This window comes from Sparus aurata, chromosome 13, assembly GCF_900880675.1.
Source record: "Sparus aurata chromosome 13, fSpaAur1.1, whole genome shotgun sequence".
Lineage (NCBI taxonomy): Eukaryota > Metazoa > Chordata > Actinopteri > Spariformes > Sparidae > Sparus > Sparus aurata.
This window is the reverse complement of record NC_044199.1, coordinates 11,508,066-11,531,494: the sequence shown is the minus strand read 5'-3', so window position 1 is coordinate 11,531,494 and position 23,429 is coordinate 11,508,066. Positions and strand designations below refer to the sequence as shown.

Sequence of the window (23,429 nt, the reverse complement as noted above, 5' to 3'; positions counted from 1 at the left end):
ATGAACGGACTATTAAAAGATGGTAATTCGACACTTTCCTCTCTAAAGAGATCTAAAGCGTCAGTTTGTGAGAAGTGTGTTCAGCCACTAGATGTCTACATTCAGATGTCAGAGACAGCTCAGAGGTTTGTGGTCAGGTCCAGTGAAACCAGCGGTGCAAGAGTGGAGTTATTTGACCAGTCCTGGGTGAAGTTGGCTCGGCTCTCAGCAGTGTGTGCCGGGATAGGAAACGCGAAATGGAAAGCGATACCTACTACCAAAGTGAGAACTGTAACCACGAGGGTGAGTCCTCGACGCAAGATGAGGTGAGTTACAGAGAGCTGCGCTTTGGGTTTGGTATTTGAAGTGTTTTTGCTCTTTTCGGCATCCCCCTCAGTGCCACATGCATTTGTATTGTTGCCCCCGGCCTCATGGGCTACTTTCAGCTCCTGATCCTGGGTGTGGACTGGACTGTAACCGGGTGCTTTAGAGGCTTCTTCACTGTCCAGCTGGGCCTTCAGGGTGCAAAAAGTGTCTGCTGTTAATCATTATGAGAGTAACCCAGGTATAGAAAAAAACAACCCAAACTAAAAAGTGAGGACAGCCTGCTACACACCACACACTGTTTTCATGTAGCGTATGCACTTACTGCATTAGGGCAGTCAAGGAAGTCGGACACCATCGCTTCAGTCAGTACTGTGCTTACGGGACGCGTTGGTATCAGCATCACTTTCCTTCCAGCTCGCAGTTGAGCCTAAAAACACATCATAGTGAGGTTCATGAGACACATAATAATAACTGGCATGATTACATTCATGTAGAACAGAGCACAGTCTGAGCTCTGTTCTAATAAAATCAACATGTGTTTTCAGTTCATTTTTAAAGATAAATAAAAGAAACCTGACAAAACAAAGAGATTTTTGATTGACATGACTTTTGCCGAAAAATTGAAATTTGAATGCTGCCCATATTTAATTGGTGCAGGGAAAACGCTGCAGGAATGACAAAATTAGCTGACAAGATTGCCCCCTAATGAAACAAAAACAAAATTCTCCCCTTTACATTCCTGTCCTCGATGCTTTTTGGAATGTCTGGTTTATAGTGGTTTGAAGTACAATAAGAGCATCCTACCTTGTGTGTGACTTTCTTCCAATTGAGTTTGAAGATAAGAATCAGGAAGACAACCGCCTGGATGGAAACACAAATGAAGAGACCCAGCCACAGGCCTAACAAGAGGGAGTAGAACGCAAACGCATTAAAGGAATATCTACTGTTTATTAACATCAAACATACAAGCTAATGGAATGTAGCTGTAGACAAATAAATAATTCTATATACTTAATATCTATTACAAAATGGTGATGCTTGCACCTACAGGCGCAGCAAAATGCTAAAGTCAGCATGCTAACTTGCTCACATTGGCAGTGATGACATGCTTGTGTTCACCACGGTCACTATATCAATTTACAGCATTCGTTTTTCAGGTCATTTGGTCATAAGCCAAAAGACAATTTTGCCATGATGATGGTGCGAGTCACAATTTGTCCTGAAGGGAATATCAATGTATGTCTGTCAAATTTTACGGCAGTCCATCCCAGCTGTTGAGATGTTCCACAGCCTTATTTTATTGTATCATTTATACTTCATTCAACAACTATAACCACTACATTTGTTTGATTCCTTTAATTACTGGTCACTTTGCAGATCACTGGCTGCATCAGAACCAAAGTAGCACATTTCTAAGTACATTACTTTAGTTGATCAGATAAAAATTCAAAATTTTAAAAATCCAATAAACAGAAAAATGCTGAATATTGGATCAAATGATCAGCCAATAACAATAATGTTTGCACTTAAGTACAGTTAGTATTGGATTCTTTTAAGACTTTTACTCAAGTACTGTTTGTACGGGTGACCTTAATACTTTTTTTTAAAGTAACATTTTAAGGCTATATCTTTACTTACTCAAGCATGGCTTTTGGGTACACTGTTTAAAAACAGTCAGGTTAAACTTATGTCCAACAGCTGCATAATAAGGTTTCTTAAGTTCTTCATGGGTCAGCAAAGGAGGTATAGATACAAGCAGGAACATACGCACCCCTTAAGGTCAGATTTTTGACATGTGTCTTGTGTGTGTGTGTGTGTGTGTGAGTGTGTGAGTGTGTGTGTGTGTGTGCGTGCCTGCATTTATCACAGCATGCACACTTGGAGTGGACAGCAAAGATCCTCTCCGGCAGGGGGTAAATGGTAGGCTGCAGGGGAGGAAATTAAGGATTGTCTGGTGCAGCAGTGGGTTTGTGGGTTTAATTAATGAACCTGGATTTAAATAGAGACACACTACCTCATCTCTGACATCTGCTGTCACAGTTCAGAGGTGATAGTCATTGGATGTAGCGCATACAAGAAATATTTCTGATTGAGACTGACCTACTATACCCCTGCCCCATCCTTTGAAATTGATTTAATGCTCTCTCTGCACATTTTTTCTCTTTTAGTGTTGATACCGTGGCTGTACTGTTGGGGGTGCTGGCCATCTGGTTTGCTGTGCACTTGCAGTTAGTTAGGAGAGTTTGTTTGAAGCGACTGTGTGTGCATGTGTGCGCAGAATTTAAGCTGAACTAGTAGTGAAAGAGAATCGGATAGAAGGAACAGTCATATCTTTTTTTTCAGTGGTTGCGTAGTGACAGTTCACAATTCCTTTCTTTTACTTTCTTGCTGCTCAACCTAACCCAAATGGTATTTTAGGACCCCAATATTGCCTTTTTAAATCTGATTGCATGCGTTGGTATTTTACAATTTCATTTTTAAACAATAAAGTGGTCATCTAGTTGTATTTTCGTCACATGTATCCGTGTGTTAACCTGTATATGGAAGCTAGTCTCAGGGCGACCCGGATTAAGGTGTAGCTCAACAGTGCCTTGACATCCCACTGGGCAGGTTAACCAGTTAGATAAATATTTACTGGGTGGTTCACCTATTCAGTTTTTACGTGAACTCGGTATTTCTGCGGCAATCAACCCAAGAAGGAGTTCTGCTTAAGAACAAAGGTTACGGTTGAGTTGCCCTCAAACAACATGCTGTTGTTTTTCATGAAATCATGGTCGTCACTTGACTTCAGGTTGTGGCATGATGTGTACCACAGCCATCTATTAAGACATGATGAGACAAGGGAAGACTATTTTTCGAGCGTCAGAATATAAAAAAAATATATATCTATTTCCGATATTTGGGGTTGTGAACATTTTCAGACCTAAAAAACTGGGATCCCAATCCTAAACAGGATGGTGTAAGATCACAGGGATAGCAGGCTAACTTAATTTTGTGTCTGCAGAAAACGTGAAAGCATTACCTAGTGTTCTGAGCTTGGCAGCAAACATCAGTGCTACTCCGACTGGCAAACCAATGAAGTAGTAAGACACCAGATTGGACAGGGCGCCGATTTTCTGCATCCCAGCTCCAACAAGTATCCCTGAACAAACACACTGAAAACACACACAGATTGAAGGAAATAAAAATATGTTAATTAAATAAGAGTGAGCAACTTTTTAACAAAAGTTCTAGAATAACCTACCAGAATTGCGTCAAAGAACTGCACAAACGTGTAGACTGTGAGGTTCTTTGAAACGATTGCCACAATGTCTCTGCAGATAGGAGAAAAATGTCATCAGTAACATAGCTGCCTTTACATGGTAGAGGAATGACTGTGTGTTGGTCTGAAACTCACTCGTCAGATGTAAATATGTAGCCAATGATGGATTTGGAGCTACCAATGACAATACCCTGTACCACTGCAAGTGCTCCTATAACAAAGACATTACGCAACGGGTAACATGTGACAAGTTGTATTGCATTGCATGATCTTCATCGAGATTCACACAATTATCAGTTGAAATCAGTCTATTTTTGTGAGTTCAAGAGTTACAATACAATAATTAGTGTCCAGTTTTACTGAATTAGTAGAAAAGCACCTGCTGACTGAAATTGCTCATTAGCTTAATGATGCATGTTTGTGTTTTCAAGTCTAAACGTATGTGTGCTCATACAGTACCTGATAGGACCAGGGCCACTTTGCAAGTGACTATGGCCCTGTTTGTGTTTCCGGCCCCCAGGGCATTCCCAACACGTACACAGGTAGCTGCATGGATACCTAGAGGGAACTGAAAAAGACCCCATATTACACAGCTGACTTAAAGAAATAGTTTGGAATACCAATCAGCTTTCTCTCTGAGAGTATGATGATAAGATCAATGTCAGGTATGTTTTGAAATACACCCTGGAGCCAGGAGGCAGTTAGCTTAGTTTAGCTCAAAGAATGGAAGCAAGGGGAAGCAGTTAGCCTGGCTCTCTATAAAGTTGAAAAATTAACCTACCAGCCACTCTAATGCTCACTATTTAGTTGTCTTACTTGTTAAACCTACACACACTGTACACAAAGAGAAACCTGAAGGCATCTGTTTGTGATTTTTGGGGGAGGCATGACCCTAACCCTAGCCCTAACCCTTTATCTATCTGTCCTTTGACTGCAGAGTTTCTCTAGCAATAGACATGGTGAAGACAAGACAAGTCACTGCCCAAGAAATTTGTGAGCTATAGGTGTCAGTGGTATCATAGGAAGTCATATTTTTTATACTTTGGAGGAAACCACACTAGCCATTTGCCCCCTGCCTCCAGTCATAATGCTAAGCTAAGCTAATCATCCCCTGGATCTGGGTCTGTATTCAACATACAGAGTAGAGGATGGTATCAATCTTCTCATGTCAACTTAATAAATTAATTTCCAATACGATTAATTATTGTTGGACAACAATAAATCCATAAATATTCAAGTGAACATATGAGATGAACCATACCATATATATTATGGTTCCTACTTCATCCATCACATGCTGAGCAGCAAGATCCACCTCGCCAAGTATACCTGATACGACAAAGGTCACATTGAGACATGTACAAAGACTTTTTAACCATTGCTTAAAGTGTCATCAGCTTCAACAATAGGCAAACTGCACACAGCGTGCAGCTCTTTGTATTACTCTGAGACGTCAATTGTGTAAGAGATTTAGGTCAGATTTTTTACTTGGCACACACAGTACACGATTCTCCTCTTAATTTTTCAATTAACCACATACTATTAGTACATATTAGTGTCCATATCCAAGACCAGAACTTTGTTTGGGCAAATAAGCTGAATGGTGGTGGGCAGTCATTTACAATTCAGTTAAAAAAGGAAACACCCTTTTGTGTTTCTACCTTGTTGGACTTTTGTATATATGTCTTCAGCAAGTTTAAAATATCTCGATATAATTTGTTGATGTGGCAAAAATGTTTCTGCAATACTGGACAAATGCTAGGAGGAAATATGTATATTTTATGTGACAACTGTCAACTGAATGTATTTCGCAGATTGAACATCAAGCGTGTGATAAACAACACTCACCAGCAAGGAAACCGCCAATCTCCCAGATCCACCACTCTAAGCAGGTCATGACAGCACTGGGAAAAGCCAGCTTCATATAGGAGTCCCAGTCCTGCAGACAGTCAATGGACCAGCCTGCAGAGTTAGGTTCAGGTTATATTCATTACAGCTTTAGAGGGTGACAGTTTTCATGAAACACTGAATTGGCCATTTCATTTATTCATGTATGTAACTCACCTCCCCATGTCCGCCGATGAAGCTTCTTCCATCTGATGTAGCCGTACAACAGCAGGCAGATGGCGATCTGAGAGAGGCTGTTAGCGAGTGCTGAACCACTGCGAACACACATGACGGAACATGATTTTATATTAGTGGGATGCCTGGTTACTGTGGATGTTGACTGGGACTCCATCCCTTCATCTCTGTAGTCAAATGGAGGTCAGTACGAAACATTGGTTGGAGTAAACTTGATGTCTAAGGGTCTAAGAGTGAAGGGCAAGCAGGAGTCCATCCTTGATATGAGAGAAGAGGGACAGACTTGACCCGACCACAGAGACCTAACTGGTCTACTCGTCTGCCCTGTTGAATCAAATGTTTGTCCAGCTGGACCTCTCTCCTCTTTTCCTGGCCTACACTGCCTCCATCTCTAAAAAAAGTACAAGAACAATAAATATGCGCGTACTGCAGACTCTTCTAACAAAAAAGAAAAACATGTTGTTCTTCTTGGATTAAAATGCATATAAGTTTCTGACCTCCTGTCCTTTTCTTTCCAAACCCCTGGCTATGAATCAACCCACAGCCCTCTCCTAAGTGGAATAACACTGAAGGGATTGAGAGAGCGAGAACAGCGTTTCGGATAGGATAGAAGGAGCAGAAGGACACTCACGTGACACCCAAATCAAGGCTGAAGATCAAGACGTAGTTCGCCGCCAAGTTAAAAAGGTTCGCTGCTGCTGCCGTGTACATCTGAGGCAGAATGATCCCCTGACAGAAAAAAACACATGAAATCGACAATTAGCAAAGTTAATGGTCAATATTTTTCATACAGGTTCTGGACATACAAACCAAATGTAGGAAAAAGATAGCGCTCCAGTGGTATCAAGACTAGGAGGCTACAGCGATGCTAGCATCTTGATGAGGCTGTACCTATGCATAACAATGCTTTAAGATAAATGCTAATGTCAGCATGCTAAGGTGTAACGTGTGAATGTTAAGCAACTCTAATGTTTAACATTTTCACTATTTTGGTTTAGTGTGCTAGCATTAGGATGAAACACAAAGTACAGGCGAGGATAAACTGAAATGTTGACCAAAGCTTTGGACAAATTATAATGTTACCAGGGGAAAAGTTAAATGGTCACCACATCCTGAGAGGGAACATAAACGACTAATGGCTAATGGAAAGCAAAGCTATTCCTTGTGAGGCAGATGGCTCTGAGAAATCATGTGATTAAGTCCATCCTACCAGGCTTCAAGCGTTGTCCTTGTGGATGTTGCCTATAAAGATTAATGAACCAACCAGCAGCCTGCAAGAAACTCCTAGTATCTATGGTCTTGGTTTTGATGTGATGACCAGCAGGAGACTGAATTAATTAATTAATTAATAGTTTTATTACGGTTACAATATAAAATACTTAAATTATGCGCATCAACTGGCAAAATATTACCATACATGCTTCCACTAAACATTTTCTCACAACGCAATTTTAAACAAAATCTGTAACCGAAAAAGGAATAGGCTGAAGCCGAGGCTTATTTTTGCCTATCACGAGGCTTATTACAGTTTCTTTGGAAACAACAATGGCTGCTCAAGATGTGATGTCATTCTTTCTGGTGTCAACATTCCCTGAATTTGCTTTGGGCAAATTGCACTCCATTTATTGTGGCAGGGGTTCCATGCCGTGCACCTGTTCCCCTGTTATAGACTCACTTGGTTCTGGAGGTAGGCAAATTGCAGCTGGTGCAGGAACATGGCCTGTAGCAAGGAGAAGAAAAGTGGGTTTTCAATTCTATAACTCCCTGTTTCTTTGCTTTGCTTTCCAAGGTACCTTAACTTGTTTTGCATTTCTTAATCTTGAATACAGAATCTAATACTAATGTGCTAATACTGTAGCTTGAGTAAGTGCAGAATATTGCATTTTACAACATGCATGGAATTAAGCAGTAAACATTTTGTCCCATTGGAGACCACACCATATCTTTTCAGACTCTGGGGAGGGTTTCGGTTCAGTGCACTTACAGGAACAGCAGGTAGAAACGCCATCACGTAGAGGTGGGCAATTCTGAAGGGGAGGCAAACAGGGTGATATCAATATAGTAGAGCAAACACACAGACAATAATTCACTTTCACCTCAGATAGACCCCTCTTTTTTTCTAGCGTGCATCATCGAAACTGTGCCTGTTCATATTAAATTTCAGTTAGAAATCTCACTCGAAAATATACTACCACTGACTGTCAAAATACTACATATAGGTGGAATATCAAGGTGTCTAAAGTAGGGATGTGTGTGACTTGTCGATTAATCGTTGCTACCCTTGCTAGTCGTCACCAGAAGAATTTTTTCTTTTTTTTTTTCATACACACTTTTAAATTAGATCTTGGCCAAATCTGCAGTAAAATGTCATGTCCCTCTCATCAAATGTTGCTTTATTAGAAAAAACAAAACAGGCATCTGTTACTAGGCTGCCAACAATTTGGTTATTGTAGCACGTGATGACCATTTCTTGGTTTCTTAGACACAATATTTCTCCATCTAGATTACATTTTGCTCAATTTCTACAACTGACTTTAAAGGTATATTTTATTTAGAATTATGCAAGAATTTTAAAGGTTGATCCAAAAACGTGAGAGGCAGCATATCAGTAGAGGAACCGGCTACTGTTAGCGGGTTAGTTCGGCTGTGTTGTGCAGAGCTACGCTTGGTACACAGTTGTATACAGTGAATGGCCATATTTGACTACTGCTCTAATCCATATTTTGGCAAGAACCACTCATCAATATCAACACCTTTGAATGTATCCTCAAGTGCAGTCGCTAAAACCATCAAACGCATGATGAAACTGGAGGTGTGATGGTGTAGGGGTGCTTTGCTGGTGACGCTGTTGATGATTATTTCAAAATTCAAGGCAAACTTAACCAGCATGGCTACCACAGCTTTCTGCAGCGCCATGCCATCCCATCTTGTTTGCGGTTAGTGGGACCATCATTTGTTTTCCAACAGGACAAAGACCCCAAACACATCTCCAGGAGTTGTAATGGCTATCAGACCAAGAAGGAGAGCGATGGAGTGATGCGTCAGATGACCTGGCCTCCACAGTCACCCGGCCTAAACCCAATTGCGAAGGTTTGGGATGAGTTGGACCTCAGAGTTAAGGCAAAGCAGCCAACAAGTCTGAGAACACCTTCAAGACTGTTGGAAAACCATTCCAGGTGACTATCCAGCTGCCATCAATGCAAAAGGTGGCTACTTTGAAGAATCTAAAATCTAAAACTCTTGTTCCATGCATAATTCCATATGTGTTCCTTCATAGTTTGGATGTCTTTAGTACTGATCTACAATGTGGAAAATAATAAAAATAAAGAAAAAACGTTGAATGAGAAGGTGTGTCCAAAGGTTTGACAGCTAGTGTCAAAGCCAACTGAAACCATGGCGGCTATCGGACTATCGTCTCCTGCTGGTACAAAGTGATATTTCAAGACAGGAGCGGACAGGGCTATCTGGTTAGCACGCTAACTTCAGTAGACATCTCTCCACACACTCTGTTGATAATGTTAGTTAATTTTTCGAATGTTTCAAATCAAAATTCTAGCCATAGACTTGTTAAAAGTAGACGAAGTTAAAGTTTCATACGTAATATTTACAGAAGTGTCAGGAAGCTGCAAACTTTTTATGTTCACACAGAAACATACATAAATGCATTTAAATTGAGTGCCTCAAATGATACACACACACTAACCTGGAATGATACCCTACATTGATAATTTAGATGTCCGTAATGCTGCTGATAAAGACCATGACACTAAAGATAAAGAATTACATAGGTTGAAAAAACCTGATAGCAGGTTGCCTACAACAGAGCAAACACACACTTACTGCACACAATATGTAAGGCAGTCATCAGTCAATTTACCTCGCCACCTCATCCTTTTGGTGCAGGAGGAGCAGTAAGTTGTAAGAGTTGATGAGGATAGCCCAACAGGGCAGACAAAACAGCAGCAGGATCAACAAACTCCTCTGGAGAATTACTCCCACTCGTTTCATGTTCTTACTGCCAAATGTCTGCAAAATAGAAATGAGGACTAAATCTGGTTACATGGATTCACAGTTTAAAACTCCCAGTAGATAACACCCAATAACACTAAGGTCACAGATAATGTGGTTTACTCACCTGAGAAATGAGCGTGTCACAAGCCATAGCAAGGCCATAGCCTGCTGCAGTTGTGGTCGTGTTAATGATCTGAGAATCAAACGCACACAAAAAAAACACCTTAAAGTTAAACTTTCATTATGAAACTTAACTTTTCACTTTATTGTCCATAACTCTGAGTGCATGAATGTGATCTATGGACACCCGGCTCTCCTCACAGGGACCCTAACCCGAGAACGTGTTGCTCCTACACCTCAGCTGTTTCAGCAACAAATGTGAATGCGGTTCTGTAGTTCATGGAAACTGTTTGGTATATAAGGACGAAACTGATTCCAAGAAAAAGCAGTGCAGCAGAATCTGTGTGGCCACATGTATCAACACTGGAGGCCAGGTGCAGCAAGGGGTGAGAGAGCTCATGGCTGAGCAATAGGTAGTCTTTATGGAGCAGAGGGGCAGAGGGGCTGCGTGTCAAGCAAAGTAGGTTATTGGAAGAATTACTGCACAGTTCTCTGGTGGGAGGAAGCCAGAAAAAGCCAGATCTAACTTGTGCACAAATTACAATGTGTGATACTCTGTTAGAAAGTATAATTCTTGCATTGAAAGTGTTACTCAGGCCAAAGTAATCAAGTATAATCAGGAAAATGGACTTTAAGTATTAAGGTAAAAACTTGGTGCTAGCAGACATTATTATTACTCAAGCTTTGATATACAAGCAGGATTTTGCTGTTGTAATTGGTTGAGGTGGAGCTTGATTTTTCTATTTTGTCAGATTTCAACTAATGGTTTAAATTACCTCACAAGAGGACACTGACACCGAGGAGGAAGCTATTTCTGTAGTCTCTCCAGAATCAAGATAGAGGACTGTGCTCTCTTGTTCCCTGGAGATATGACGCTGATCCTGGATCTCAACCAATACAATGCATGCAGGGCAGCTGAAGAGGTTACAGCAGGTGGTACGACCAGGAAACTTGTTTACCATTACAGATTTTAGGGTTATTCACAGTGGCGTAAGTATCAGCGGTGCAACCGACGCAGCTGCACCAGGGCCCAGACGCCGTCAGGGGCCCATGAATGATCAAAAAAACAACAAAAAGAAACAGCTGTCCAGAATTGCCAAGGGCCCCTTTTTTTGTGAATGAAAAAGGTGGGGGCGGGTCAATAAGGTAACGCTACTGGGCCTCTGTAGCCTCTCATAGGGCCATTGGGCCAGGTATTCTTTAGACAGACAAGCCCCTGGGCCAATCGTCACCTCTCTGCTGTGTCTGCAGCTGAGCACTGTGGGCCGAACCAATGCATGTCATAGTTACAGTTAGCTACCAAGGCAAGGCTCAGCAGAAAAAATAAATAAATAAATAAATAAATAAATAAACAATAAAAACGGACGTCCATCGGCCCATTATTGATCGGCCCACCGGTAAAAAAAATCCCGGTACTCCTGATGGCCAGTCCGACACACACACTCCCTGACCTCACACTCTGTTTGCTGCTCTGTCTGTTAATCAGGTTTAATTTGCTGGATGTGTCCAGACCCATGTCGCCAGAAGCTTACAGTAAAGCCCTGCTAAGTTCTAATTATTAACAAAGAAAGAAATGTTTCCCTGTGATTTGAAAGGGTCGATACACCAGATCACACTGAGAATCAACACTGCAGTCTGCGGCTCATTTGCAAATCTCAGCCAATTTCAGGTCACTGGATTGGTGAGTGGTCATTGCTTTGGTTTCTGAGTCGGTATGGTTCAGTGCCCAGCTTTCTGATGATCCCCCTTGTGAACTGCAAGGGAGTCATTCCCAACACACTATTCTCTACCAAGACAACTTCATACTATTTGTCCAGCCCCAAATGGCAAACAGCCAATGCAAATTAGTGTGAAAAGGGTTCGCGAACCAAAGAGGGACATATATTTTTGTCCAAATTGGATGACCAAACTGGGACTGATGCTGTCTATGTGCATCAATACCATGCAACTAAGTTGTGTTTTTTATTCTTTATGTCTTTTTGCTCTATGTGTTTCTGTTGCTGGTCTACAGTCTTGCAAATGACTTCATTCACCTACCAGAATAAAACTTGACCCTACAGGACATGTTTCATTCATTCAGCTAAGTTTGTTCATCTTACATTACCTCGGAGGAAGAATAAATTCACATTGCTTCCCCTCTCTTTGGTGTTCCTGAGTCTGTTGAGGCTTCTAAATTCCCTCTGTTTGTGCAGTTGCACAACAACTGTACCATTTTTGTTCTTTTCCATGTCTGTACCCCATGTGACATGGCAGGTGCTGAGGTGCATGTCTTTTCTTTCACCCTTTTGACATATAAAGTCAGAGTTTCTTTAAATGTGCACAAAGTGAGCATCAGGACTGCATCACTTTCCAAACTCTGAAGCCCTCCCCTGTATGATACAGATACTAAGGCATAAAGGCGAACCACCATCATGCCAAAAAACACACACACACAAACAACCACTGAGCAGCTGCAGTAGAAGTAGTTGAGTAAGTAGAAGGAGTTATGGCAGTGGTTTTCCTTTTCGTGGCAGCAGGTAAAAACAACGAGTCTCCAAAGAAGTAAATACAGTACCGCTGAGGCGAGAGCGTATCCAGCCAGTTCTGCATTTCCAATGTGACCACAGAATATGGAGATAACAAAAGGCAGGAGAAAGTTCAGAATCCGAGACAGCAGCTGCAGAGACAAACAGAAAAATTGATCAGGTGAAACTGGTGCATATTGCTCCAAGCATGGGTTCAGCAGCTTATCTGGGGTCGGCAAAGTTTTACGTTTAAGAGCGGTGTCATGGAATCACAAATCACAGACAGGTTTGCACTATAATCACTGCTTTATTTCACCTTTTGCGTGCTTTATGTTATTCAGAACTGGTAACAGAGTTTTACTCTATCACAGTGCACATTCAGGAGTAAAGGAATACATTAATCAAATGAGTAAGGCCCCACCGCCCCCTCCACCAACACTTCAACTTTCCCCTACTCACCAAAGGGCCCGCGAGCCGTAAAACTTGGTAGAGTTCCTCTCTGTAGACCAGTGGTATCCAACGTCTAACGCACGCACACCGAAACAGTTTGGAGCTGACCGCCGCCGCTGCCTCGTCTCCCTCAAGCCCTGCTGTCTTGGCAACGGACTCCCCAGCAACGGGCCCCGAACCCGGTGAGGGGTGTGCAGGTTCCGGAGAACCCAGCTTCTCCATTCAAACACAGAACAAGAAGTAAGAGGGGCGAGAGAAGGGAGAAAAGCCAAGGGACGAGGGAGGGAGGGAGGAAGGGAGGAAGGGAGGGAGGGGAAGAGAGAGCAAGGGTAAGAGGGGCAGTCTGAGTTCAGAAAGACGACACATGCACTTCTTCAAAGTTATTGATTGAATAATGTGGTTCAGAGGAGGCAGGAGGTGAGAGAGCAGATAAAGGAGAGAGGACGAAAAAACAGAGGGAGTGGAAAGGAAAATAAGAGTTTTTTCGCGGATACAAGGGTCAAAGCAGGGCTGATTAAGGTTGATATAGAGTGAGTCTGAGTATTTGTATACAGTGAGTAAGTGATTTGTGAACATGTTTCATGAACATATTTTGGCGTTTGAGTGTGTATGAGTGGTCTTACGGGCCTCAGTGGTAATCTGATGAGGAATGCCTGTTTGCACGGTGCAAACAAAGAGCTCTGATGGCATAAACTCTGCAGGCTTTGATTAGTTACTTACAGGGCAGCCATGCTGTTTGTGTTTGTATGTGTTAGACACTGATCTTATCTGCCTCTGAGTGTACTTCGACCACTGGCTTTATCCCCCCGGGTCGCCCCCTCCCAATGTACTTGTCACATAAACAAACATAGTCACACGAACACACTCATAAATTTTTCCCCAACGGAGTTTTGCAATTTAAACATTTATTCACCAGCAACTACACGTATCTTTAGCTTAAATGTTAATGAATAACTGCGACGGAGCCACTATTGTGATTGAATCAATGATATTTATCTTTAACTTTAACTCTAACTTCTGTGGCAAAGTCTGTAAACAGATCGTAAATTCGACCAATAAAAGGGGTCACGAGCACTGGTGTTAAAGGGACAGTTCACCCAAAAAAAATCAAAATTCAATCATTATCCACTCACTCTCGTGTCGATGGTAGGTCAGGTGAAGTTTCATACTTCACAAAACAATTCCGGACCTTCACAGCAAAACAGCATTGCAGCCCTCTCCTGAACACCTGAAGTAAATGGGGACTTTAAAATATATATATATATAGATATATAGTCTCTGGAAGTCCTGAGATCCCGACCAACGCAACCACGTGGCGAGGGTATAAAAACATCTTTTCAAATCAATTTGAGTGAACTGTTCCTTTAAGTATTTTGATTAAGTAAATGTCCTATCTAATTCTGTTACATCTGATGCGAAGTTCATCTATCTTGTTGAGTCAATGTTAATAAAAGAATTGGATAAGACTGGCTTAAATTAATGCAGATCTATACATAAACGTGTGTGTGTGTGTGTGTGTGCGTGTGTGTGCGTGCCTGCATTTATCACAGCATGCACACTTATGTACTATTCAAGTATTATACATCAAAGTAATGCATTTCAAATTGGTTATTCTGACTCCTGTAATAAATCAGACATCTAGTTACTGAATTTATACACATTAACCCAAGATGATAGGTAGAAAGACTTTCATTATAATTTTAGTTTTAAATTGAACTCGAATTAGAAGGACATTTGCATGTGATTGACTTAGTTAAAGTCAGTGTTTTAGGAGTCTATAGTAGGTCACTTGTTAATCAACTGAGCAACATCACACGAAGAGCCAATTTTCCCGCAGCTGCTCATGTTGCAATTGCTGCTAACCTTCGATCTTTGGTCTGACAGCACACGTAAGGATCTTTTTAAAAGACCAAGTATAGGAAGCTGCCATAGACAAGATTTTATGTACTGATTGTAAAAAGTCCAACGCTTCTGATACAGTTAAATTCACTTTATCAAATGCAAATAAATAAAGAAGGCATGTCCAATAAAACTGGCACTTTCTGTACTCAGTTTTAAGTATAAAGTATAAAAAGCTGTTAGGCTGAAGAAGATGTTAGTAGATACATAAGTTCAAAACGTGCACTCGGCTGAGACTGAGCAGAGGGGAATCAAAATCAGACCTCAAACTAGTCAGAGCGTTAATGATAAAGTGATCAATCTTATCTTTATTGTAATGTGGAGTTACATAATAGCTGACAGAAGAAATTCAATGGTCATAGTTTATATACTCAACTTTATGTTGAGTGATTGATCATGAATTATTTGGAAATCAAATCTGCTATTCATACATTTGTGCATGAGGTAGATTGCGAATGCACTTGTTGTGAGTGTTTTAGGACACAATGTTCACACGTTGTGAACAAAGCCAAAAGGTTTTTTTGCCAACATTTTTGGAATAATGTACAACTTGAGAAACTTAAGACAGAGACAAATAACTCTAATCTCAGGAAAGGGTGACAATTGTAACACAGTTTACTGTCATAATGTGTAGGCCTCAGTGGGATCAATGTTGCACCAACACAATAACACCAAGACCATCATGCCTTTGGTAATGGGTAATCCAGTATTGTTTCAGTGGTGCATCACCATCATCACTTGGTAACTTTTTAAACCGGTGTTTTGAGTGTGTAGCTATGAGGCTTTACGGCATGAAGATCCTCTTTCAGTCAGTCAATGCCTCTCTCTTGTGGGTAACATATACACACAAACTGACACACACATGTCCACTTCCTGAAGAGCATGTGCACATCTATCTATATCACTCTACATTAACTGCACCACACATATCCTGCTGCTATAACAGTATCATCAACAGACTGGATGATCACACCAAACGAAAACCTTTATTTAAAGCAACATAATGCAGAAATTTGCATTTTGGGCAGTGATCCTGCCCTCTCAAAACCACTAGTGACATACCACTGAGAATTAACACATGCCACTACACCAAGAGAGTCAAAATATCAGCCATTTCTTGATCCGCTGATATTTCCATTAGGACTGAGGGGAGACGGAAAACCGATAAAAACAAAGAAAATAATGTGCTTACTCATCCTCCAGATGAAGGAATGAATGATTATATTGCACCGTTACTGCAGGATATTTAAGTAGGCACCTGTTTGTTCAGTTCAGCACATCAACTTGAGAGGCAATGATGTAACAAACTTGTTTCTGCTGCCCCCGAGTGGTCAAAAGACTGTTGTTTTGTTATATTCTATTTCAGGCGAATGCTCTTTTTCAAAGCAGCTGTGCTTTTCAGTGGCATATCATTTAAATTGCCTGATTAGTTTACTTTTTTTCTTATTTGATACAAAGTTCATCTTATACATTATATTAATGTACTCTAAAATGAAGTGGGAACAAACTATTATCAGCACAATTAAAGTATCAAACATAAAGTATCACTATGCAGAATAATGGCTTCTGTGAGTGGTATATTGTCAGATATCATATCATTTATTACTAATGCATATTGCATTGGCAATATGATAGCAGCATTTTCAAAATACAGCTTTTGCACACTAAGGATGAAGGTCTGAGTATCGAAATGTTGTTAAATTGAATTGCAAGTGAAGTGGACAGTGTGCAGGAGTTTTTTCCTGATTGTTGTACAAACTAAAAAACAAGCGTGGGATCAATATAACACCAATACAATACCACCAAGACTGGGTTAAAATACGCCTTTGGTACCGTGTAACCCAGTATTGTTTTGCTGATATATTGACCCGACACTTGATGACTTTTTAACCCAGTGTTAACTCAGTGTTAAAGCGATTTTCAACTACTTCATGTGTTGTTGGGTATTTCAATCTCTTACAATCCATTATCCTTTGTGAGATAATCTTTCTGTAACAACCTAATATGCAAGGGAACTATAGATAAATGCAGTCAAGTTTTTAAAAAGTAAAATACATCTGCTGAAAATGAATGGAGTAGAAGTGTAGCATGATATCCAAGTATTTTGAGGAGAACCTCAAGGGCGTATTTGGCAGCTTTGTTATCAGTTGTGATAAAGGTGAGGTTTATTGCTTGTTTTTATATGAATACACACATTACATTGATCTTTGCTTACTGTCAATCATCTGACGTTAACAGGAACAAAAGGGTGAGTGAGTGCACAATTGAACAATCCCGGAAACTACTTTCCCACATCCTAGTTTTTTTATTCTGGAGCAACAAGATAGTTTGAACACGTTCTCTTCTCACAGTAGGACACCAGGAAATATAGATCGTGTGAATTGCCAATATTTTTTTTTTTCTATTAAATCAAGGTTTGTACAAAGAAATTCAGGAGACAAAATTTACATTGACATTTTGTCAGTTTTAAGATGAATTGCAACATGTAGGCCTATATTGTCAAATGCCTTAGCAAACTGCATCATCACCGGGCTTCAGAAACCTTTAAACATTAAAAGGAAACCTATAAAATTTGCATTTTAATCCCTGCATCCACACCCAAGAAGTTTTAGTGCCATTGTGATGACTACAGCCAATAAAAAAGTTTCCTTGTGCTGGCACATTTTATGTACACACCAATAAAAAGGAGGAAAAAAAACAGGTGGGATGACTGAAAGGGTGTTGACAGGAACAGGCAATGATGAGAAACTGATTTAGAAACTGTGAGGGGATGGATTATAAGAGTGTCCTGTTCAGATCCCAACAGTACACGCTCTCATTTTCACACAGGGAACATCTCACAAAGAAGGAATACAAAGACATTTATCATTGTCAGGTAAGTACCTCTTAGTCATCTCCGGATGCATATCATTTATGTATGAGTACACAGATATTTGATATATTTGATAAAATACATGTTTTTAGTGTATTTAACAGGTATGGTTTTGTCAGCGGACATTGGTTGGTAATCATACAAGCTACTGCAGCTTGTATGAAGAAAAAGTAACTGGTAAACTGCATTCCCATATGAGTTTGAGATTAACTTCAAGTAATAAGTGCCAGAAAGTTTTCAACTGTACCCAAATGTTTTTTCTTGGACACAATATTGACATGAGGATCCAGATTAAGAAACATATGCAATGCAAACCTTATGCAGTGCTTATACACTGACGTTCCCTTTCTTGCCTAAAAGATGCTACACTATAAAATTGCAGATATTCTTAAGTGGGAGCTGACATATGAGAAGAACTGTTTGCTATAATATGTATCGATATGTACGTTATCTTAAAACCTGTTCTATGACAGGGCTGACCCCACCCCCCACCCCAAAAAAAATGTCTTGCACACAGCATTCAAATCCAAAACCGATGCTTAAAAACAATCGATTATCATCTTGAGCAATCATGCACAAAATATGAGATGATGCAAGCATTTTGTTACCCATGTATTTTGTTTTGATTTGATATCACACCGTGCTTATTCCTCATACAGCGGAGGAAAGGCGGCCTGTTACAGTTTGCGTCTTTGACCTTAACCTGTTGAACAATGTGACCGTTTAAGGCCTGGAAGAGAAATTTCAATCGACTTCAATCGAGTAGAAGGAAGCCGGAAGTTCATACGAAGAGTAATAACGCGAATGATTGATGTGTTTGCGTCAGAGATGATTGGTAGCTTCCCACGATTGAGGAAAACAACTGAGGGTATTAGATAAGGCCAGATTGTTTGTATTGCACCTTTTCAACAACGAGGCAATTCAAAAGCGCTTTACATAAAACATAAACGGCATCAGGAAGTAAACAGAGAGCAGTATTAAAAAAAACGCATATAAATGGGATTTAGATTATGCAAACACATTTCTGTCACTGTTCCTGCAACACCACTTGTAGTACAGCTTTCACCCTTATGCAGTATTACATTATATATATATATATCTTTTTTCGTGTATTTTCATGTACATGTATAATTATGCTTATTTCATCTTTTGCTCTCTTCCCAGTGATCTTTCCCTACATTCAGGTTTATCAAAGGAAGAGTAAAATGAAGTTGATGTTCAGACTTCCTCCCTTCTATTTGCTCCTGTTCTGTGCAACCCAGGCCTTAGGTAAGCACGCGTAGCATAAGGTGACCTCTTTAACTGGCTTACTTCTTTCTTATTTTTCTCTCACCACTTTGGTGCATATGAGGCCATCCCATAAACCTTCGACCTCCTTCCCCTTTTCTTTTCTAAGGTGTTACGATCGACTCTGTCCCAGGATTCAACAGTGATGGCGTTATACAGACAGAGCTGGAGAAGACTGTGTCTCTGGTTTGTCAGCGTGACAGTGGCAGTGAGCCTCAGGCCGACGAGGAGTTGGTCTGGCTGAGGAATGGTGCTCTTGTCAGTCTGAAGGAAGGAAATAAAGAGGTTCGCAGCAGCGTGTGCGTTACACCTGTCCTCTATGCGGACAATGGTGCCAACTTCACCTGCCACCTGAGCAAAAATGTCACATTTTCTGCCTCGATCATCCTGGATGTCACATGTGAGTCCCCTCAAATACATAATCAGAATGATTTTCATCTAGCCACTGCCAACATGAGGTCAAGATTAGCATGTTAGCGTGTTGATGTTAGCACAGCCGCATGGAGCAGCTAATCTGAAACTCAGAGCTCGTACGTGCCCTCGAAGACTCCGTAAGGATACTCCCACACAGAGTTTAAATATCTGCATGTCCCCTTCAGTTAGTTTGAACTGAAGAAAGCCTCTATGATAAGAGGTGAAACATCAACTTTGTCACCGCAGCTGGCGGCTTTTTTTTTCCACAGTGGACTACCGTCATTAAAATGAATGGGAAGACCTGCGTTTTTTTTTTTACCACGGCTAAGAATGCTGGCTGCTAGGTTGGCATACAATTGTAGATCTCGCCAATGTCTTCTCAATCATCAGAGTAGATCTTGCCAACACAACTTCTAATCATTGGGCCAATCCAGCAAATGTGCTATCTGGGCAGAATAACAGAGAATACCAACCCCTAGCTTTAATATGTCCTCTGTGATGTTCCCCTTCAGACCCCCCGCAGATCAGTGGGTCAGAGGAGGTTACAGTGGAAGAAGAGTCCGACCTGCTCCTGCAGTGTGATATCGAGGCCAATCCACCAGTCGCAAACACGTCTTGGACATTAAATGGGGAGGAACTAGACCTAGCAGCAGGAGGCTTTACGGTGACCAATGATGGCTTCAAAATCCACTTATTGGTTAACAAGGTGGAGAAGAGCTTGCACGAAGGCACATACGAGTGTTCAGCATACTCTAACAAATACGGACAACACACCAAGACCTTTCACGTCACACTTACAGGTCAGTTCACACAATCAGTCCTCTGAGGCCACATCAGGCTGTCTAATCTTATCATTTGACATGTTAACGCTCTCGCTTTATCCACTCATGATGAATCAATCAAGTGATACGAAACAGGAAAAAGTGGTTTGATCATCTTCTTTCTCCACGTCTGTAGAAAAGACCATGAAGTTCCCACTGATGCCCATCATAGCAGGGCTGGTGGTGGTGTTCCTAACATTGCTTCTTGCCTTTGCTTCACGTTGGAAGAAGATTGCAAAGGTAACACACGAAACAACACAAGACAGGCTCTAAACCCACTGCAATCCATACCTCCTAATGCCTTTTTCCTCTTTTTACAGTGCTGCAAAAAGATAAGCAAATGAGAGAAGCCACGACCACCATCACCACAGTGTTGTATGTGTGGAAGATTGCCATTACCCATTTATATGGTTTAGTTCTTAATTTTCTCATATTTGACATTGTTTTTTAATGGTTTGACATTTTGGGAAACACGAGTTTTAAGACCAATATACTCTGTCTGTTCAACTAATCCAAGTTTATAAAGTTGTCAAAATATAGGCCTATCGTTCAGGTCTGTGCCACGTTCCTTCGACACAATGAAACATTACATTTATGAACCACGCTGGCGGCTCAGGGAGGTGGTCAGGGTTGATGATGGTGTACAATGTCCAGGACACCTTAACTCAGGGTTTACATCCAGTCTGTGGTTATTTTAAACATTAAAAGCACTTAGATAAGGGTTAGGGAAAGATCGTCATTTCAGTTATGTGTTCTTAAAAATTTTTTCCTGAAATACTGGTCAAACTAAATCTTTCTGAGAAATCGCGCCCATGAACAAGAATTCTACAGATCCAATATTTTCAAACTGCGGTGTGTCTGCTGCTGGTGGTATATGAGTACAGAGGAATCCCGCAAATTAAATACATTTGATCAAAAACATCAAAGTACTGCAGAAGTTTGAATTAGAATACTTCATCTGAAATTTGACTTGCAGTAAATTTTGTTTTTCCCATAAAATTCTTGTTTCAGCCTGCTACGATGTCCAGTTCATTCAGCTCACATGATGGAACTGTGGTGGGAAGATAGTAAGCGGAGGTAAAATGAAAGGTTCAAAAACTCTGGATGGGAGGTGGCAGAAGGAAAATATTTCAAGCAGACCTGTTGAAACCAAAATTGTTGATAGAGAACCGAGCAGAAGTGCTGGCGGCTGTGTAAGCAGCATCATCAAGGCGTCCGCAGCACCTGCTAACATTAGAAGCTAACAACAACCAGGATAGTAAGATGATTAGAGTAGCCTATGCTTAAGTGCTTGTATTGTATTGTATGCGGGACTTGATAAGCTTTGGCTTCTCCCGCTTTTCCCTTTCGGCCATGTGTTGACATGCCCGAAATAAACAACATAAATAAATAAATTTTAAGGTTGGTCATATATGTGGTATATAGCATGATATTTATTGAGGTGGTAGTACAGACTGTAAAAAGTTTGAGAATCATTGCTATAGATTACATTTCGTCACTATTTCTCAAACTGCATGTCGTGAACTAAGCTAAGCACAGAGATGGGAATTAAAGCAAAACAGTCAGCTTACCAACCAAAGAGTGTTGGTTTTATACAGATTTGATGAACAAGATAGCATGTCAATTAAATAGCTTTTAAAGGGGCTGGCTAGGTTGTAGATTGGTTATCATGTGATAGCCAGGCCACCTGTTCCCTCTGCCTCCAATCTTTGTGGTAGGCATAGTTATCCGGCTACTGGTGGTAACTTCATATTAAGTGTACAGACACAAGAGTCTTCTCAGCTGACTCAATAAAGAAAGAACAGGCATATTTCCCAAAATGTCCTTTAAAATGAGCAGCATGGATCCTTCCGTTGTAGAATGTGGCAGGAGAATCTGTGAATTTTTAAATAAGACCTTCAAATCATCCTAAAACTTGTTGCTGTTTCATACTCTGATGCACCTCCGTGTAACACTCCACTCCCTTTCGTTAATGCCTCTGCAATAAACGTGCCTTTGTTTCCTGACCACTTTGTTCTGTGCTATATTTCCCACACTGGCCCTGAACTTTAACTCCTGACTCAACAATGCAATCAAGGCTTGTTAAAATCATGTTATACATTTACCTTTAATGAGTCAAAAGGGCCACAATGTCCTGAGGTTCAAGGTTTAAATATCTATGTTCTTGCCAGTAAAAAGAGCTTAACGGGATCACATAAAACAGTGCAATACTGAATAAGGATTGTGGCACGTTTGACAAGAATGTGACATCAGAGCAGAGCAGGATTAACAGTATGAAGCTAAGATTATTCGGTGAAGGCTTTGCTCTTGTGAAGAATGCATTTTTTTGGTCCCTTTCTGTGACATTTGGCCCCACAGGTCAGTCAATATATTAATGTAAGGTCTGCTCCCCCTTTGGAAAATTTCAGGGTCAATATCAGCTACACAGCACATGTTTAAAAGGCTGCTGACAAGCCATAGAACTTCTCTCAACTTTAATGTATAACTTATGTGCAACTTACACAACCAAATGAGAGTGTGAATGTTGCACAAAAAAGGTCTGGTTTGAATCTAAGTTAGGCACATTATACGCAAAAATGTTGTCCTGGTCCACATTTCACACAATAAAAGACAAGTGGCAGATTTGCTCACACCCTGTATGACTCGATTCACATTATTTATTCTATTTAGCAGCCCGTTTTGTCAATTAGAAATTGTAAAAATAGTCTTCAAAAGACAAGGGAACAGATAAATTAAAAGATAAACAAATACTTGTGCTGCAGGCTTGGAAATGCCTTTGTTAAATCACCAGAGAATAAAATAAAGTAGGTGGATGTGACATAGCCTTGGTGGCTGAAAGAATTCCACACGAAGATCTTTAGTGACATCTGCTGGTGGCTTTACTTTAAACCTCTTCCAGTCCACGATAGTGATGTTATTGTGAAAATGTGGAAATAAAGACGCAGAATGACATTAACATGAGAAAGAAGACAAACTGTCAATGTTCTGTCGATGTTAACAGGTTGCAACAGGACACACTATGTATTTATCGAACGTATTTATAACCTTTTAAGAATTAGAATTTATATTTCAAATTGGAATAAAAGAACAATCAATGTATAAGTTAAGACTGCGCCCCAAGCACAGGAACAGCAACAAATAATTCTCCATGTGAGCACAACCAGCTCACTCTCAGGTCTGTTATATATTCTTGACCAAATGTGTCGATATTGATGTATGTGTTATAGTGTTGCGTTATTTTGTGTATAACTAGTTTTGAAGATATTTACAGGTAAATGAATGCAGTGTCCTATACACTCAGCTGGATCAATAGTTTCAGAGATATGTGTCACTTGACTGGAATGCAGCATTAAACATACGAGAAACACATATTCAAGTTCAATTATTAAAACCCAAATCTC

The 23,429-nt window shown here is 40.5% G+C and overlaps 2 protein-coding genes across 3 annotated transcripts; one reads left to right on the top strand and one right to left on the bottom strand.

The window, feature by feature from the left end:
• Positions 1-26: 26 nt before the first annotated feature.
• slc47a1 (solute carrier family 47 member 1) lies at positions 27-12,957 on the bottom strand. The gene is made up of 17 exons (XM_030437698.1): positions 12,745-12,957; positions 12,336-12,437; positions 9,786-9,854; positions 9,528-9,676; positions 7,635-7,677; positions 7,326-7,370; positions 6,282-6,379; positions 5,633-5,730; positions 5,417-5,530; positions 4,830-4,897; positions 4,028-4,136; positions 3,704-3,779; positions 3,551-3,620; positions 3,329-3,461; positions 1,111-1,205; positions 629-733; positions 27-494 (listed from the first exon to the last, which is right to left on the bottom strand). Exons 1-17 carry the CDS (start codon positions 12,955-12,957, stop codon positions 120-122), a joined length of 1,962 nt encoding a protein of 653 aa, XP_030293558.1. The 3' UTR covers positions 27-119.
• On the top strand, positions 12,869-22,660 carry tmigd1 (transmembrane and immunoglobulin domain containing 1). Of its 2 annotated transcripts, none has more exons than XM_030437700.1 (6): positions 12,869-12,975; positions 18,671-18,775; positions 18,903-19,193; positions 19,720-20,007; positions 20,165-20,268; positions 20,349-22,034. In XM_030437700.1, coding segments are annotated over exons 1-6 (813 nt in total). In that variant the 5' UTR covers positions 12,869-12,974; the 3' UTR covers positions 20,373-22,034. The 2 variants fall into 2 exon arrangements, with proteins under 2 accessions (XP_030293560.1, XP_030293561.1); XM_030437701.1 differs by lacking the exon at positions 12,869-12,975 and adding an exon at positions 17,380-17,509 and having other exon boundaries at positions 20,349-22,660.
• The last annotated feature ends 769 nt before the right edge of the window (positions 22,661-23,429 follow it).

Bases quoted from the DNA above. Each gene is read 5' to 3' on its own strand.
- slc47a1 (XM_030437698.1), bottom strand. From the start codon at position 12,957: ATGGAGAAGCTGGGTTCTCCGGAACCTGCACACCCCTCACCGGGTTCG. The intron at 6,380-7,325 runs GTGAGTCTATAA...TTTTTCTGTCAG, and splicing joins TTGCCTACCTCCAGAACCAA to GGGATCATTCTGCCTCAGAT. The intron at 734-1,110 runs GTAGGATGCTCT...ATGTGTTTTTAG, and splicing joins GGAAGAAAGTCACACACAAG to GCTCAACTGCGAGCTGGAAG.
- tmigd1 (XM_030437700.1), top strand. The intron at 18,776-18,902 runs GTAAGCACGCGT...TTCTTTTCTAAG, and splicing joins CTGTGCAACCCAGGCCTTAG to GTGTTACGATCGACTCTGTC. The intron at 20,008-20,164 runs GTCAGTTCACAC...CCACGTCTGTAG, and splicing joins CTTTCACGTCACACTTACAG to AAAAGACCATGAAGTTCCCA.